We start from the raw sequence: 14,649 nt of genomic DNA on the forward strand, positions 1-14,649 counted from the left end.
CAATTAATAATAATACTTTTTTAAAATTCAAACAAAACCAAAAAACTAACACATACCTGGTCCAATATTTTACAATCTTTAGTTATATGGAATAAAAGTCTGTTTAAAATACCTACTTGTGTATATATATACATGTATATATATACATATATACACAAGTAGGCATTTTAAACAGACTTTTATTCCATATAACTAAAGATTGTAAAATATATATATATATATATATATATATATATATACTTGCTGGTATTTGGTAAGAGTAACCTATTTAGTGACAGTGGATTTGCTCTTATAATATCAAGTGTCACAACAAACACTGTTAGACACCAAACTGCAATAGTTCAAAATGTCTTCAGGTACAAGACACTTTACAAATATCAAATTTATTCTCCAAATGAAAACAAAAAATTGCATAAAATAATGTCTGTGAAAATCAGATTTTAAAGAAAATAATTATTGTATATCAGTGGTTTAATTAATGGTGAAAACAGAAATAGTCATCATTTGCAAAAGGTTTGTGATAACTGCTCAGTAGCTCAGTCTATGTTATTAATGAAATCAGAAAAATTAATTGTAATACTGTAAAACAGGTATTATTTCCATATTTGTAATTTTTTGCGTTTTTAATTTACGCAAATAATTACTACTGGTAAGTTTCATTAAGAAAAAGCAAAGAAAAAAGCAAGAAGACGACAAACGTAACATGGTACATTTACTCACAATATTTGTACTACTAATAAATATGGTAAAACAATAAATAAAAAACAACAAACTGCTACAAAACAAATAACAAAGTTTGTTTTGTTATTATTCCAAAACAGAATATGGACAACAACATGCTTCTTGCTCAGTACTGCATTCAATTTTTAACTAGCCAATCAGAATAAAGGACATTGACTGTTTTGTAAACTTCCGACATTTTTAACAAATATCACACTGTCAAGTGTTTGTCTTTATTTCTTCACATTTGCTGCTTAGTTGATTAAACCACACCTGGGATAACATTCATTAACTGTATTCGCCATGCGGTCATCCGTGGAAAAATGACGTATGATTGCAGCACGCATCATCCAAGTTGCCCAGAATGAGATACTATCAAGTGCATCTCTATCAGACTACTAATAATCTAGTACATACCTGTACCAAAACGAGTTTAGTACATGTGGTAAACAAAATTTAATTTGCCAACCACAAAAATTAAAAACTGCAAGATAGCTGTATTTTTAATATAACGAAAATTTACTCCCTCGAATAATACCTGTTTTACAATAATATATTTTAAAATACATATAATTAAATACATAAAACCATGAAAGCCATTAATAAATAAGAAAGGGAGCAGATATGCAATAGCTTATAGCAGTCAAACAAATGCACATGTATTAGAAATACAGCCAAATTGTCATTACATTGCACTTTCTATCTTACAATACACTAGATAACTTAATACTCAAGATTTGTAAAATTATTAAAACATTTTTGTGCTAACCTGTCAAAATCTAAAACTTTTTAACATATCTTCTAATAATAAGACAAGAAACTGCTAAAAACATTAATTTTTTATTATTATTTGTGATTATGAAAAAAGTGAAAGCCTAATATAAAGTTCCATAACGTAGTTGCCCATTCTCTATTATCTCTACCATTTTGATTAGAATCTATACGGGTATTGGCAGATTTGGTAAGTAAAATTAAAAATCTTGTAAACACAAATTTTGGTTATACCACAGTATTTTATGCCTTGAATTGTATGATTCTATAGTTATTATGCTATTTAAAACATGTTAAAGTCCAAGGAAATAAGGTTTGACAATATATTCTATATCATAGACATACGAGAGACAAAAAAAGAAAGTATTTTATGACAGATGTAGTCTACACCATTAGACAAACCGAAAACCAAGAATATATTTTAGGCTAAATCAGGATTGGGGGCGAGATGTAGCCCAGTGGTAAAGCATTCGCTTGATGTGCTGTCAGTTTAGGATCGATCCCCATCGGTGGGCCCATTGGGCAATTTCACATTCTAACCAGTGCACCACGACTGGTATATTAAGTCGTGGTATGTGCTATCCTGTCTGTGGGATGGTGCATATAAAAGATCCCTTGTTACTAATGGAAAAATGTAGCAGGACGGTTTCTTCTCTATGACAGTATGTTAAAATTACCAAATATTTGATATCCAATAGCCGATGATTATTAAATCAACGTGCTCCAGTGGTGTCGTTAAACAAAACAAACTTCTTCTTTTTTTTTAATCAAAACTGATTCAACCTTTGAAAGACAATTAAATTTTTACAGTAATAGAAATAAAAGTTAGGAACCTTCTATGTAAAATATTTATTAGATTGAACATTAAAAGAAGTTAAAAAGAATTAATATAGTATGTATACCATAAATAATTGCATCATGAAATTTATATATTTTAGAATTGGATACAAAATATATATTGTAGTGAATGCAACGAGGCCAAATGCCATCATACAACAGTATTCCAATAATAATACATAATGCATATAACCAAACATTGCAAATGACTGTCCTTTATACTCCGAGTACTGATTTTTAACATGTACATACTATATATAATGATTGCAGCACATGAGTATTAACATATTAGAACGACAGCTATGACAAGAGTACTGAAGATAGTATTCTACATTATATCAATAACCTGCTATTAACAATGTTTGACTCACCAAGAATGTTCTGCATTGAAACCAATCTGAAAAACACAAATAATGAATATTTATTCACAGAAAACACTTTTACAGTCAAATGAAAACGGGTCAAATGTATGAATGATAAATAATGGAGAGAATACTAAATGATGAATGAATGAACAAATATATGAATGCTTAAAAGCACCACTAAATTAACCATGACACCACCGAGGCCGGTCCTTATTTATTATGTCAACACCTTTTAATTTTATTTCAACTTATTTTCATGCTTATATTAAATTAAGGTTCAAGCACGCTGTCCTGGACACACATATCAGCTACATGTCCATGATAGTGGGTTAGTGGTTAGTGAGAGAGAAGAGGGTGTAGTGGCCGTAACCTACCTGAGCCCTTAAGAACTTGCTCTGGGTTGGAGCCGCCTGTAGTCCGATGGCTTAACCACTGCGCCACCGAGGCCAAGGACTGTAGAACTAGAAGGGGCATAACTCTGTGTTGTACTTGATTAACTGATCTAATAGTTCTGGTGAGTGATGCTCGACAAACTTGATAGAATAGAACATCAATAACCTCAAGAGCTTCATGGATCTAAATGATAGGCACCTACCTTTGTTAACAGATACTTGTCAGAGTACACATACTTAACATATTAAAGGAAAAATACTTACTCTGCCATTTGCGAACACAACCAGTGTAAAAGACTTGTCAAACCATCTATCGTAGCCTTTTCCGTGCAACAAACTGGCACCATACTTATCAAATGCAGTTGGATCATCCTGCAAAACCATAAAATGATTACAAAATTATCTATGTATGAATACCGAAAGAACAAATGAATAACAAAATTTTCTATTAAATATACATTTCAATAATTTAAAAGAAAATAATTTTAACAAGAGTAAATAATAATTTTAAACGACACACTATATAATGCATAAATGAACCTTTTTCCATTTGGTAGAGATAAAAAGAGATACTTTTGTTATTTCATGAGTTAAAAAATTGCACATTATTTTGTACCTACATAGCAAAGCACTACATATATAACAAAAGTAATTACAAACTAGGATTATTATCCAATATTATGGTTTAATTCATGCAGAGAACATTTTGTTTTCAAAATCTTGATTGGCAATATTTCTATTTAATTGAAAATTGATTAGCAACTACTGTTTAATGTTTTAAAATGGTTTAGCAATCTTTGATAAATTGCGTAGTAATTCGCAATGCGATACATAACAAAATGTTCCCTGTCATGTAACCATTCTGTGAAAATAAACTGGTATAAGATTCTAATATTAATTAACGTGAGAGCACGTTTCTATCCTGATCTGAACAGACTGACACAATTATGTACTCACAGGATCATAATTATGAGATTCTTCATCCAAGGTCACACAGAAAGCAGCCTTCACGAGGGAAAGAAAACAAAAAGTTAATACAAAAATTCACAGGGTTTTTATTTTGTTTTAATTACTACAAGAATCCTGTGGATTAAATGTCTTGCCTACCATCAACGTTTTCAGTGCAACTGTAAACCAAGTTTCACTGACCTAGGACTTATAGTTTGTGAGACACTACTTTAATACAAAATCTTCAACACTGAAGCCTTCACTTTTGGAAAAGGTATACCTACATGTGTATATCTCACCTTTTAACTTCGTAAAATGAGACAATTATATACAGTACAAGTTGAGTATGATCTTTTATAGACTACTCAATATAGTACTTTTGGTTTTCCTCATGGTTTGTATGAATATCAGTTGCAGAACTGATTGAATAATAATAATAATAATCAAAAGCAAGTTTAAGACCACAGTATCAGTGAACTAACATGCTTGATATTAAATAGTCACTAGGATTATTATGCTGGACTTGAACTTCCAGATTCCTTTCGATATATATAATAATATATTGTGGGGGAGAAGAGGGGACTTTTAGTTTATAAAAAAAAAAATGATGACCAACCATCCCAAACTACAACCAGTGTAACACAAGGGCTAAAAAAACCCGAATATTTGTGGTCCAGGTTTCATCCACATGGGGTAAAATTGGTAGGGGGTAATCAGCCGAGGTGGGGGGTTTGCTGGTGGGGGATAATTTTTTTTTTTTTGGGGGGGGGGGTTGTTTGTAATTTAATATATATATTTTTTTTTTTGCTTCAAAAAATTTCAGGGTCACTACATAGGTGGGAAAACCGAAAACACACATTTTTTTTTTTATGCCCAATGATGTTTTGATACAGAGATGAAGAAAAACCAGTGGCATTACATACACATACCTTTTCAATAGCATGTAGAGAGGCCTTGTTCTTGCCAGCAGAGAAGTATTCTGTGCGTGCCTTGGCCCATGGCACACGTTCTCCGGCAGTCAGGGCAGCCAGATGCTCCTCACCCTTGGCAGGCTCCGATGGGTCATCAACAATCTTCTGGAGCATGCTACACAATTGTGTACAGAATAACAGTTCAAAGAATTCACACAATGTCATATATACAAAACGAAGCCACTTTGTGCCTCATGTTCATTCTTGCACATTTAAATTAAGATTTTTCTTTCTTTATATTTTTCTAATTACAGGACAATGTATATCTTTAGACTCTTCTTGCAATATTGATTCTATTACCGTAACAATTCTTAATGCTGTCCCTAAGAAGCCAAGCCATTCATGCATGCCGGCTTAGACAGTTCTCTACTTACAGAACCATCAAGATTGATCAGTCCAAAATATACCGAAGGAAAGAAATAAGGGAACACATAGTAGTTGGGAGCTGGGCGGCATACCATATATACCGTTCGGTATCGGTATCATGTCAATACCAGTTTACTGTACTGATTGAAAAATGTTTCCCGCCATTTAGTAAAGCATTAACAATATATCTGATGGACGTAAAATGTGTTGAGTATAAATCAGACGAGAGCCTTGAGTATGGAATTTAATTCCATTTAGATGAAATTAGCAGGTGAGCCATAACTCAGGTATGCATTTAAAGCAGAGTATACCGAAAATACCGCTCGATGTCGTATCAGTATTTGTATTGTGTCAATACCGAAAAACCGTACCTATACCAAGGTAAATCACCCCCAAAATACTGATATAGATACTAAACCTCAAATTTCAATGCCGCCCAGCTCTAATAGTAGTTGAGGCCAAATTCACTACTAAGAGCAGGTGTGCCTGTATAAAACACAGAGATGTATTGTGGGACTATCAGTACTGTGGGACTGAATGTCAGTAATGTGAAACTGAATGTCAGTAATGTGGCACTGAATGTTAGTAACACAGTTAATTTTTCGAAACTATGGATGGATGTCTTAGTTGCAGTCAATATTTGTATATGTAAGTATACAGTGAAACTTCTCTAAACCGGACCCTCAGTAAACTGGAATTCCCTCAAAACTGAACTTATTTCACAGTCCCATGTCTTACACAACTTTAATAATTGAAATTAACCCCTGAAAACCAGAAACCCCTTTACTGTGAATACTAAGTCAATTAACCGGTCGCGTTGTGTTTATTTAATACATATTTTTACCTCTGAAAACCGAATGATCGAAACTTTCAAGGAGTATTTGGACATCTGTCAAATAATGCTCTAATTAGTCTAGAGTAATGCTTAATTGTTATTTGCCAACCGTACCCAGTCATATGTAATGGTGATTACACATCTAATGAATGATTCTTGCTAGTGTACAAATCGTCCCATGTCAATCTGAGCATGTGTATACTGCACTAGCTATGTTCGCAGTCAGGTAATGTGGCCAAAGACAGCGGAGTGACAATAAACGAAACAATTAAAGATGCCATAATGATTGACAATGGTCTGGTCGTCTGGTTTAAGAGGTACAAATTGCAACCACATGCACTTCGGCAGACAACAATGGAACAGTTTAGGCTTGTTATGCTTGACTGTTAATCAAAAACCCAAACATTTCTTATCGTTACAAAGTGTTACATGTACAAACATGTCATATGTTCCAAATGTGTTTGTGTTATGTGTTCATAAAAGCTCAACAATCTATACAAAGAGTTTACACTTTAATTTGATTATTGTTGGTTTTTAAATAAAATTTAACACAAGTTTTTACATTAGTTATATCAATAACAAAACAAAAAATTATTGCAAAGGCTATTTCTTAAAACCTAAGTAAACCGAACACCCCTCTAAACCAAACATTTTATTTGATCTTAAGGGTGTTCAGTTTAGAGGAGTTTCACTGTATCTGAAAACTTCAATAGTGCAGTATTTTTAAAGATTTCTTTTATAAGTTTCAATAAACTATAAATTATTTTTTAAAGTGATGCTTGATTCTGCAGAACGAGGATATCTCATTATTTAAATTTCTAGTTTCTTTAGACAGAACACCTTTTGATATACCAGTCGTGGGGCATTGGTTGGGACGAAAACAACCCGAATGGGTCCACTGAAGAGGATCGATCCTATGATCCAAGCACTAAAGGCAATCGCTCTAGCGACCGAGCTAAACCCTACCTCGGCCTAAGAGTAAGCCCTATAGATAACAAGGTTTGTAAGTAATAGAATTACATATATTCAATACCTCTCAATTTCAGCTGGCATCAAGTAACTACCCTTGTGTTTGATGTACACTTTGAAGTAACGACCCTTGTGATAAACAGCAACATGGTTACTGTCCTTCAAATGAACTATTGTGTCTGAAAAAAAGGAGAAAAAGTCAGTACACTGAATGTTATCATTAATTTAAAAATAATTCTGTCAATAATTTGTGTAACAAGAAACCTGTTGGCTGACAACACTAAAAGGTAATTATATTGGAGGTATAAAAATAAATCAAGTGTTAACGGTCTTCAACTATTCAAAATCAAGATAATCAAGTAACTAAAATGTTTCATCTATAACAAATTCTATAACTGTTTCATCAAACTGAATATAAAATTATATGACTGTTTCATCAATATCAAATACAATTAAAACTCTTTCATCAATATCAAACATTAATACTAGTCTTGCCAATATCAAATCCAGCCAAATCTGCTTATCTGGATATACCAAGTGCAACAAAGATACATTTAAATAAGCTATATATACAATAAACTGAAGTTATGATTTCAACATAAGCAAAACCCCAATTAAGACCTATTCATGATTTATTCAAACTCAAATTACGATTCTCTCCCCAAAAACCTCCAGACATGTGCTATTTTCATCATAAACTGGTAATTATTTTGTGCTAACAAAATACTGATTCCAAGTTCCATGTTGTGACTTCTGTTGTCATTATCAAGTTAGTTTATAAACAAAACAAATACCAGAGGCAACAATTAATATCATTTGTAGCACCTACATGTTGAACTGACTTTATATCCACTGACCCAATAACTGTATCATATATAATAATAATAATAATCTGTATTTTTTTTCACCAATATCAAATTCTGTAATTCTCTCACCAGAACAGAATTGGTTATTATACTTACCAATATCAATGCCTGGAATGCGAGTTGTGTTGAACTGTCTCTCATACTGAGCAGAGCAGAGAGGAACAATTTTGTTCAAAAGAAGCTGGAAAATGAAACAATAATGAGTTACTTTGTTAAAAAAATTCTGTTTTCTTTAATGACACCACTAGAGCACACTGATTTATTAATCATATCGGCTACTGGATGTTAAACATTTCGTAATTTTGTCACTTTGTTCGAAGTTTAAATACAAGATCTACATTCTAGTAAACGGTACTGTAAAGGTGGAAAGTATCATTTGTATACATCTGGCATAAATGTGATATAATAAACTCACAAAAAAATAGTTTAAGTTCCTCCAGTTTGACAGAAAAAGGGACATCTAACAGGGAACATTAAAGTCACAGACCCCAGTTCTTAAACACTACGGCAAAGTTTTCACTATTACTGCCATTTTTGATAACTGAAATCAGACATTACTTCCCTTTTACTGATTAGATTATTCATTTTTGAACATCCTGAGTGTTTCTAGTCTTTCTTCAAGAGGGGTGGAAGCCTCCTAAGTATGTGACGTAATTAATCTAAAGTCAAGATGAAAGTGTTAACCTTAGTACATGATGTTGTTAGATTACATCATATCGACCCACTTCTCTTGAAGAATATTCCATAAACAAGCAAAATTGTAGACGGCAGAAAACTGCATGTATTTTGCCCTATATAATCTCAGCTAAGTTGATATTGGTAACATCATTACAGTCTCGTATATGGAATCTGTGTCAGTGTAATCATGTTTGGGGTTTTCACGATTTGTGTCTGGACAAAATTTTGGGGAAATATAACAGTAATTAAAGGTAGGAGAGTAATTTATCATGGTTGTTAACAATTTGGTTCGGACTTTAGGGTCTGCAACTTTAAACAGTGTATTGATAGCATAGACAGTAATTCAAATGAACACAAATATCAATTAAACTTTATACCCAGCAAAGACAACATCTATTAAGACTCTTTTAAGCACATTTGTACCAATAAACCTCCAGTTAGTACTAAACAGTAGAACCACATTAAGTGACGACACAAACAAGTAAATATTTCGTTATGTTCAAAAATACATTAAACAAACAGAAAGATTCAATAAATAAAATATGGTTTAATAAATGATTAGATAAATAAATTATGGCTCGATAAAAGTATATGTTTTGTGTATTTACTTTGTTTCAAATATTTGTAGTAATAGTAGTCGCCTATATTATAATATTTGTAATTAGGAGAGGGCCTCGTAAGTTGGATAACTTGTGCCCAATCCTTTTGTATATTATATGCAATAAAATATGTTTCAAACAAACAAACATCAGTTTATACTATCACTGGAACTATGACTCTTACAGGCTCAAGCTCTTCCCTGTCAAGATCTCGGCGGTACTGAATTGCAGAATATATCACACTGGCGGCCCGAGCAACCTGGCAACCATATGGCTTTTCCAGGACACAGTCCTACAAAAACAGTGTAATCAAATCAGTTAACAAAAGATGCAGGTAATAAGTGTGTTGTAAAATAACACAGGTGTTTATTACTTTGAGGAATTAAAAAACACTCAGTTTTCAAACAGAATTTAATAACAATACTGATAAATAAAATTTCAGTTATGCTTATAATTTACCAAAAGCAAGAACCCTGATGATGTCTTTAAGCAAAAACACATCTATATATGTATATATTATTACATACCTATTCAATCTTACTATAGTGATAAAAAACTTTTTCAAACTGTGTGAAAAAGTTATCTGGACCGAAACTTAAAAACGAGGAATTCCCTTTTAATTACATATTTAACGCAATAATCATTTTAAAACCCAGAACTTGGAAGATTTTTCATTGATAAAATATCAGCAGTTTTATTAATGAAATATCACTATCATAAAGTTTACTGAACAAGGAAATATTTCACCCTAATGTGCCCAGGTGGATAAGTATTCACAAGAACAATTTGAACACTTTTGTATCAACCTCTAAACAATAGAGTTATACAGTGTAAATTTTGTTATTATAGTTCAAGCATGCATGAAAAAAATGAATAAATTGCATTCAATTCTTAATTAAAATAAAATATAATTTACAACCTATATTTCATGAATGATCCAGACAATATCTACAAGATACACAGAATTGGCATTAATAAGAATGATGAAACTTACAATTCCATAGAAGTTACTGTTGATCATGATGGAGGACCTTCCTTTGAGATACACATAGCTTTCCCACCAGTCAGAGACCTATAATCAAAGCCATGGACATTGTATAATGTGTGGACTCATCAGTAAAACAGTCCTTAAAAGGTTAACTTATAGTCCGTCCCACAGAGAACACCTTTTTTCATACTATGGAATTTACTACAAATTATTTATTTCTGAGCCGACTGTTTTGTAACTTGCACACAAAAATAGTATTTTTTAAATTTTGTTTCCAAAACATTTTACTTTTCTAGAAGGATAGGGCGGACTATAGTTTATAACAATTTAATTAAAAGAAAAGTTAAAACCAGACAAAAAAACCTTTGTTGTCAAGTTGTAGTAAAATATCAGGAGGTGACATTATGTGTGTTTTCAATTCCAATAAAGGCTGTTTCAATTTTTTTTAAATGATTCAAAATCTTGCATGGTCTAATTATTGAAAATACAAAGAATTAAAATAGATTTAAACTGTATAGTTAACCATTTTCGTGTAAAGTTAATCTTTAAACACAGAAAAACATTTTCAAAATTGGTTTATTAAAGGGACACACCCTAGTTACGTTTATTTGTTAACCATTACGGCATTGTTTTTCGCTATTAAACCCCATTTTTCACAAATAAAATTGCACTTTACTTACATTTTATTATTTAGAATACACATTTCCATTCACCTGAAGTGCTTTTTGGTAATCCTGATGTTTGTAAAATCACGAAATGCATTTTTTGCATTTTTTCACAAGACGTTTGTCGAGAAAAAACCGTTAAGCAAGCGAGGTCCAATCTATTTTTAGAGGGGATATTTCCATTTCAATGTCACAGACGTTGGTATATTATGCGACCGTTATCATTTTGGTTCAGTTTGTTTTCTCGTGCACAGTTCGCGCAATCAACATCCGATTTGTTGTTGTTCATTTGTGAGATTTTTCTTCACAGTTCGTGAACATTTTCAGTAACAATAAAGTTCAGACAAGTAAGTGTCTCAATACAAAACGTTACAAACCCTTAAAACCAATAATTTTGCTAAGTCTTCCGATATCTGGAGAGGGGATACAACCAGGACAGAACAGTTGGAACATGTCCAGGTGAGGTGAAACGAACGCACCCCAAGTCTGTGAAATTTGTCGTGATGTAGGCATTGTTGTGCTTCGAGCGACATCTACCGGTGACATCAGAATACTAACTTTCAAAATTATTTCAAGTAATTGGGACATGGGGATTCCCATGGTATTTATCGATATAAAACCTGCTTTTTCACTCCATTTGATAAAAACGTGATCTAAGTGTGTTACAGGTTTGTAGATTAACCAAATTATAATTTATTTTCGCTGGATGGAACTAGGGTGTGCGGCTTTAATCATCGGCTATTGGATGTCAAACATTTGGTAATTTTGATATAAGAAAGAAAACCTGCTACATTTTTCCATTAGTAGCAAGGGATCTTTTAGGTGTTCCATCCCACAGACAGGATAGTATATTCCACCACCTTTGATATATCAGTCGTGGTGCACTGGCTGGAATGAGAAATAAAATCGATCCCAAACCAGCCGCACATCAAGCGAGCGCTTTACCATTGGGCTATGTCTCCACCCCGAACATCTCCCCAAATAAAGAAAAAGATTTGCTCTCAATAAAATTACTTCACATGATCAATTTAAATTACATAAATTACAAAATAGTATTAAAATAAAATTGAATCAACAATCCAAGATATGTAACAAACTAGTAATATTAAACTGAGTTTTAAAATCACAACAATGGAAATGGACTACTTTGCAAGCAAATGTGTATATGCTTGCCAGGCATTATTCCAGACATAAAAAGATAATAGATATTTTCTTTAAAAATTTAAATATAAACACTGAAAGTATAATTTATAGATTAAATTTAGTAGCTTTCTTTATTGGTGTGAAAATGCCAAATAAAAATGGCAGCTAGAACTGAATCAGAATGTGAAAGGAAAAATACAACTCACGTAGTTGGAGGCCCACCAAGACTTGAGAACAAGATACCGCTGAAGCTTCTTCCCAATTCCATTTTTAAATTCATATGCAAGTTTTTCCATCCTCTTGTATTTCTCTTCATCCATAATGGGATGAATGGATTCAAGAAACTGAGACAGACAGATAATATCAGGAAACAACAAAACACAGAAAATACATGTACAATTTTACCACTAATTGGTCTCGTAAGCACAATAACTAATTACATTATTTGAATCTGGAATTCAAGAACAATCCAGAGGATTCTCATTTCTGTTTAAGGCTGAAAAAGATTACCAGGGTTCCTGCAGACTTCCAAGAATGAAATTTCAAAACTTTTCCATGACTTTTCGAAAAATTTAATGACCTTTTCGCACACAAATCTGTAAAAATGTAGAGATGTATCACACTGCCATGAGATAAAATTGAAATCTGGTAAAACGGAATGTTCAACCTGATAAAAAGACAGGGTTTATACTCTTTAGAGAGGAAAAAAATTTAAAGACTTTCAATGGTGAAAAAGATGGTTTTCAGGGACATAATGTATCACAAGAAGTAATTAAAACAGAAAGTACATATGTATATACAGTCACTGTTTATGGCAGGAGCAGACAAACAGGAGAAAGTACATATGTATATACAGTCACTGTTTATGGCAGGAGCAGACAAACAGGAGAAAGTACATATGTATATACAGTCACTGTTTATGGCAGGAGCAGACAAACAGGAGAAAGTACATATGTATATACAGTCACTGTTTATGGCAGGAGCAGACAAACAGGATCAACAACAAATACTGGTAATCCAATTACTGTTGGCAAGCTGATCACAGGGTAAGCCACTTGGAATATCCAGGATTGGCAGTTGTCTAGAGACACCATGCTACATTTACACAGTCCTAAGCATGAAACACTGTGTGTACAAAACTCCTGGGCTGGTAGCAAACCACTTAGTAAATATACTTAAACACAGTCGTCAACTTGTTAAAATATTCTGGGCAGCATAAATACAGTCCTTCACTTGTAGCAAATTAAGTATTTACAATCACTGTTTATGACAGGAGCAGACAAATAGGTAAAACACAAATTCATATCACTTGGCTATACTAGCCCATATGGAATCTATGTAGAAAAGAAGCTCTTTCAGCTGACTTTCTTTAGCCTTTGCACCGTATCTGGCACTGTTGGTAACACTCAGAAGGTTTAAGTAATTTTTCTGCTCTGCCATGTCTGCATGTTCGTCAGTAGTTTTTAGCAGTTGATGGATGTCTGCCTCTAGCCTTGCCTTCTTTCTTATCAAGGTGGGCAGTTCTTCATCTTCATCTTTTCTCTTTTTTGATCCGTCAGCTTCTTCAGTCCTTTTCCTTTGCTCTTCCAGGTAAAGTCTGTACCTATTCCTGGCATTTGATGCTGATGACATAAAGGTCTTTGGACAGCTTTACATTCTGGATGCCTCCAACATGACGAATTGCCCTCCTTGCCATAAGGGATAGGGCTCTTGATTATCTGCTACGGCCTCCTTGTTCACAGAAAAAACCCTTTCCACATCAGCTTGTCCATGTGATGGCAACAAAAAAAAGACTGACTACTGGCCAAAACTGGCAGAATTCTTTCTTGTTGCCAATAAGAAAAGCATACAGGGAGTCAAGGCGATCAATTTCACGTGAGAAGGATTCCAGACTACTTGTTGCATCGGATTTCAGTGTCTCATCTAAGAACAGTTTGTATTTCTTGAGGATCTTGTCGCAAGCACGGAAGTCTAGTCTGCCTGCAATCTCAGACAGTTATGAAAGGCTGATACACAGCCAGCAGGATCCTTCAAAATGGCTTCAGGAGAGAGACAGGTTAGTTTCTCACCAAAACTGTCGTCATTGGTGATTTCATCAGAAGCTTGTTCAGTATGTCCAACAGAAACCGTCTACAGTCCAATCTGATGGGACAACACATCCCTGTCTGAAATCCTTTTCAGCTTCTTCATATCATGTAGTGCATAACTTGTTGCAAAGCCAACGTGATATTTTGACTTTCCTGGTTCAAAATCAACTAGCTGCTTCACATTCTGAATATCATCTAGATATTTCTTCTCTACAAAGCGATCAAGCAGACCCTTGATCAACTGAAACAAGTCAGTTGCTAGAAAAGGAAGCAGAGGCTTTTCTGACTGGAATGCAACTAGAAATGGCTTTATCTCATTGGCCACTGACAGGATAGGCTGGCATATGCGGTGGCTATGTAAAGATCTCACTGTTACCAAGCGTTCTCATTGGGTTTAAAATGAAGCGTAAAAACTAGACTAGCTAGCAATATTGTTTTGAACGCAGCTC

At 33.4% G+C, this 14,649-nt stretch overlaps 1 protein-coding gene across 2 annotated transcripts in view; it reads right to left on the bottom strand.

The window, feature by feature from the left end:
• The window catches only part of LOC121370983 (carnitine O-palmitoyltransferase 1, liver isoform-like), a 54,128-nt gene that overhangs the window by 20,022 nt on the left and 19,457 nt on the right, over positions 1-14,649 (bottom strand). For both annotated transcript variants that reach the window (XM_041496561.1, XM_041496560.1), the window contains exons 6-14: positions 12,320-12,457; positions 10,312-10,389; positions 9,502-9,609; positions 8,137-8,221; positions 7,239-7,353; positions 4,963-5,119; positions 4,043-4,090; positions 3,350-3,457; positions 2,700-2,725 (exon numbers count right to left, since the gene is read on the bottom strand). In XM_041496561.1, coding sequence (XP_041352495.1) covers positions 2,700-2,725; positions 3,350-3,457; positions 4,043-4,090; positions 4,963-5,119; positions 7,239-7,353; positions 8,137-8,221; positions 9,502-9,609; positions 10,312-10,389; positions 12,320-12,457 — 863 coding nt within the window. The remainder of the gene's footprint in view (positions 1-2,699; positions 2,726-3,349; positions 3,458-4,042; positions 4,091-4,962; positions 5,120-7,238; positions 7,354-8,136; positions 8,222-9,501; positions 9,610-10,311; positions 10,390-12,319; positions 12,458-14,649) is intronic.

This window comes from Gigantopelta aegis, chromosome 4 (genome assembly GCF_016097555.1).
Source record: "Gigantopelta aegis isolate Gae_Host chromosome 4, Gae_host_genome, whole genome shotgun sequence".
NCBI classification, from domain to species: domain Eukaryota; kingdom Metazoa; phylum Mollusca; class Gastropoda; order Neomphalida; family Peltospiridae; genus Gigantopelta; species Gigantopelta aegis.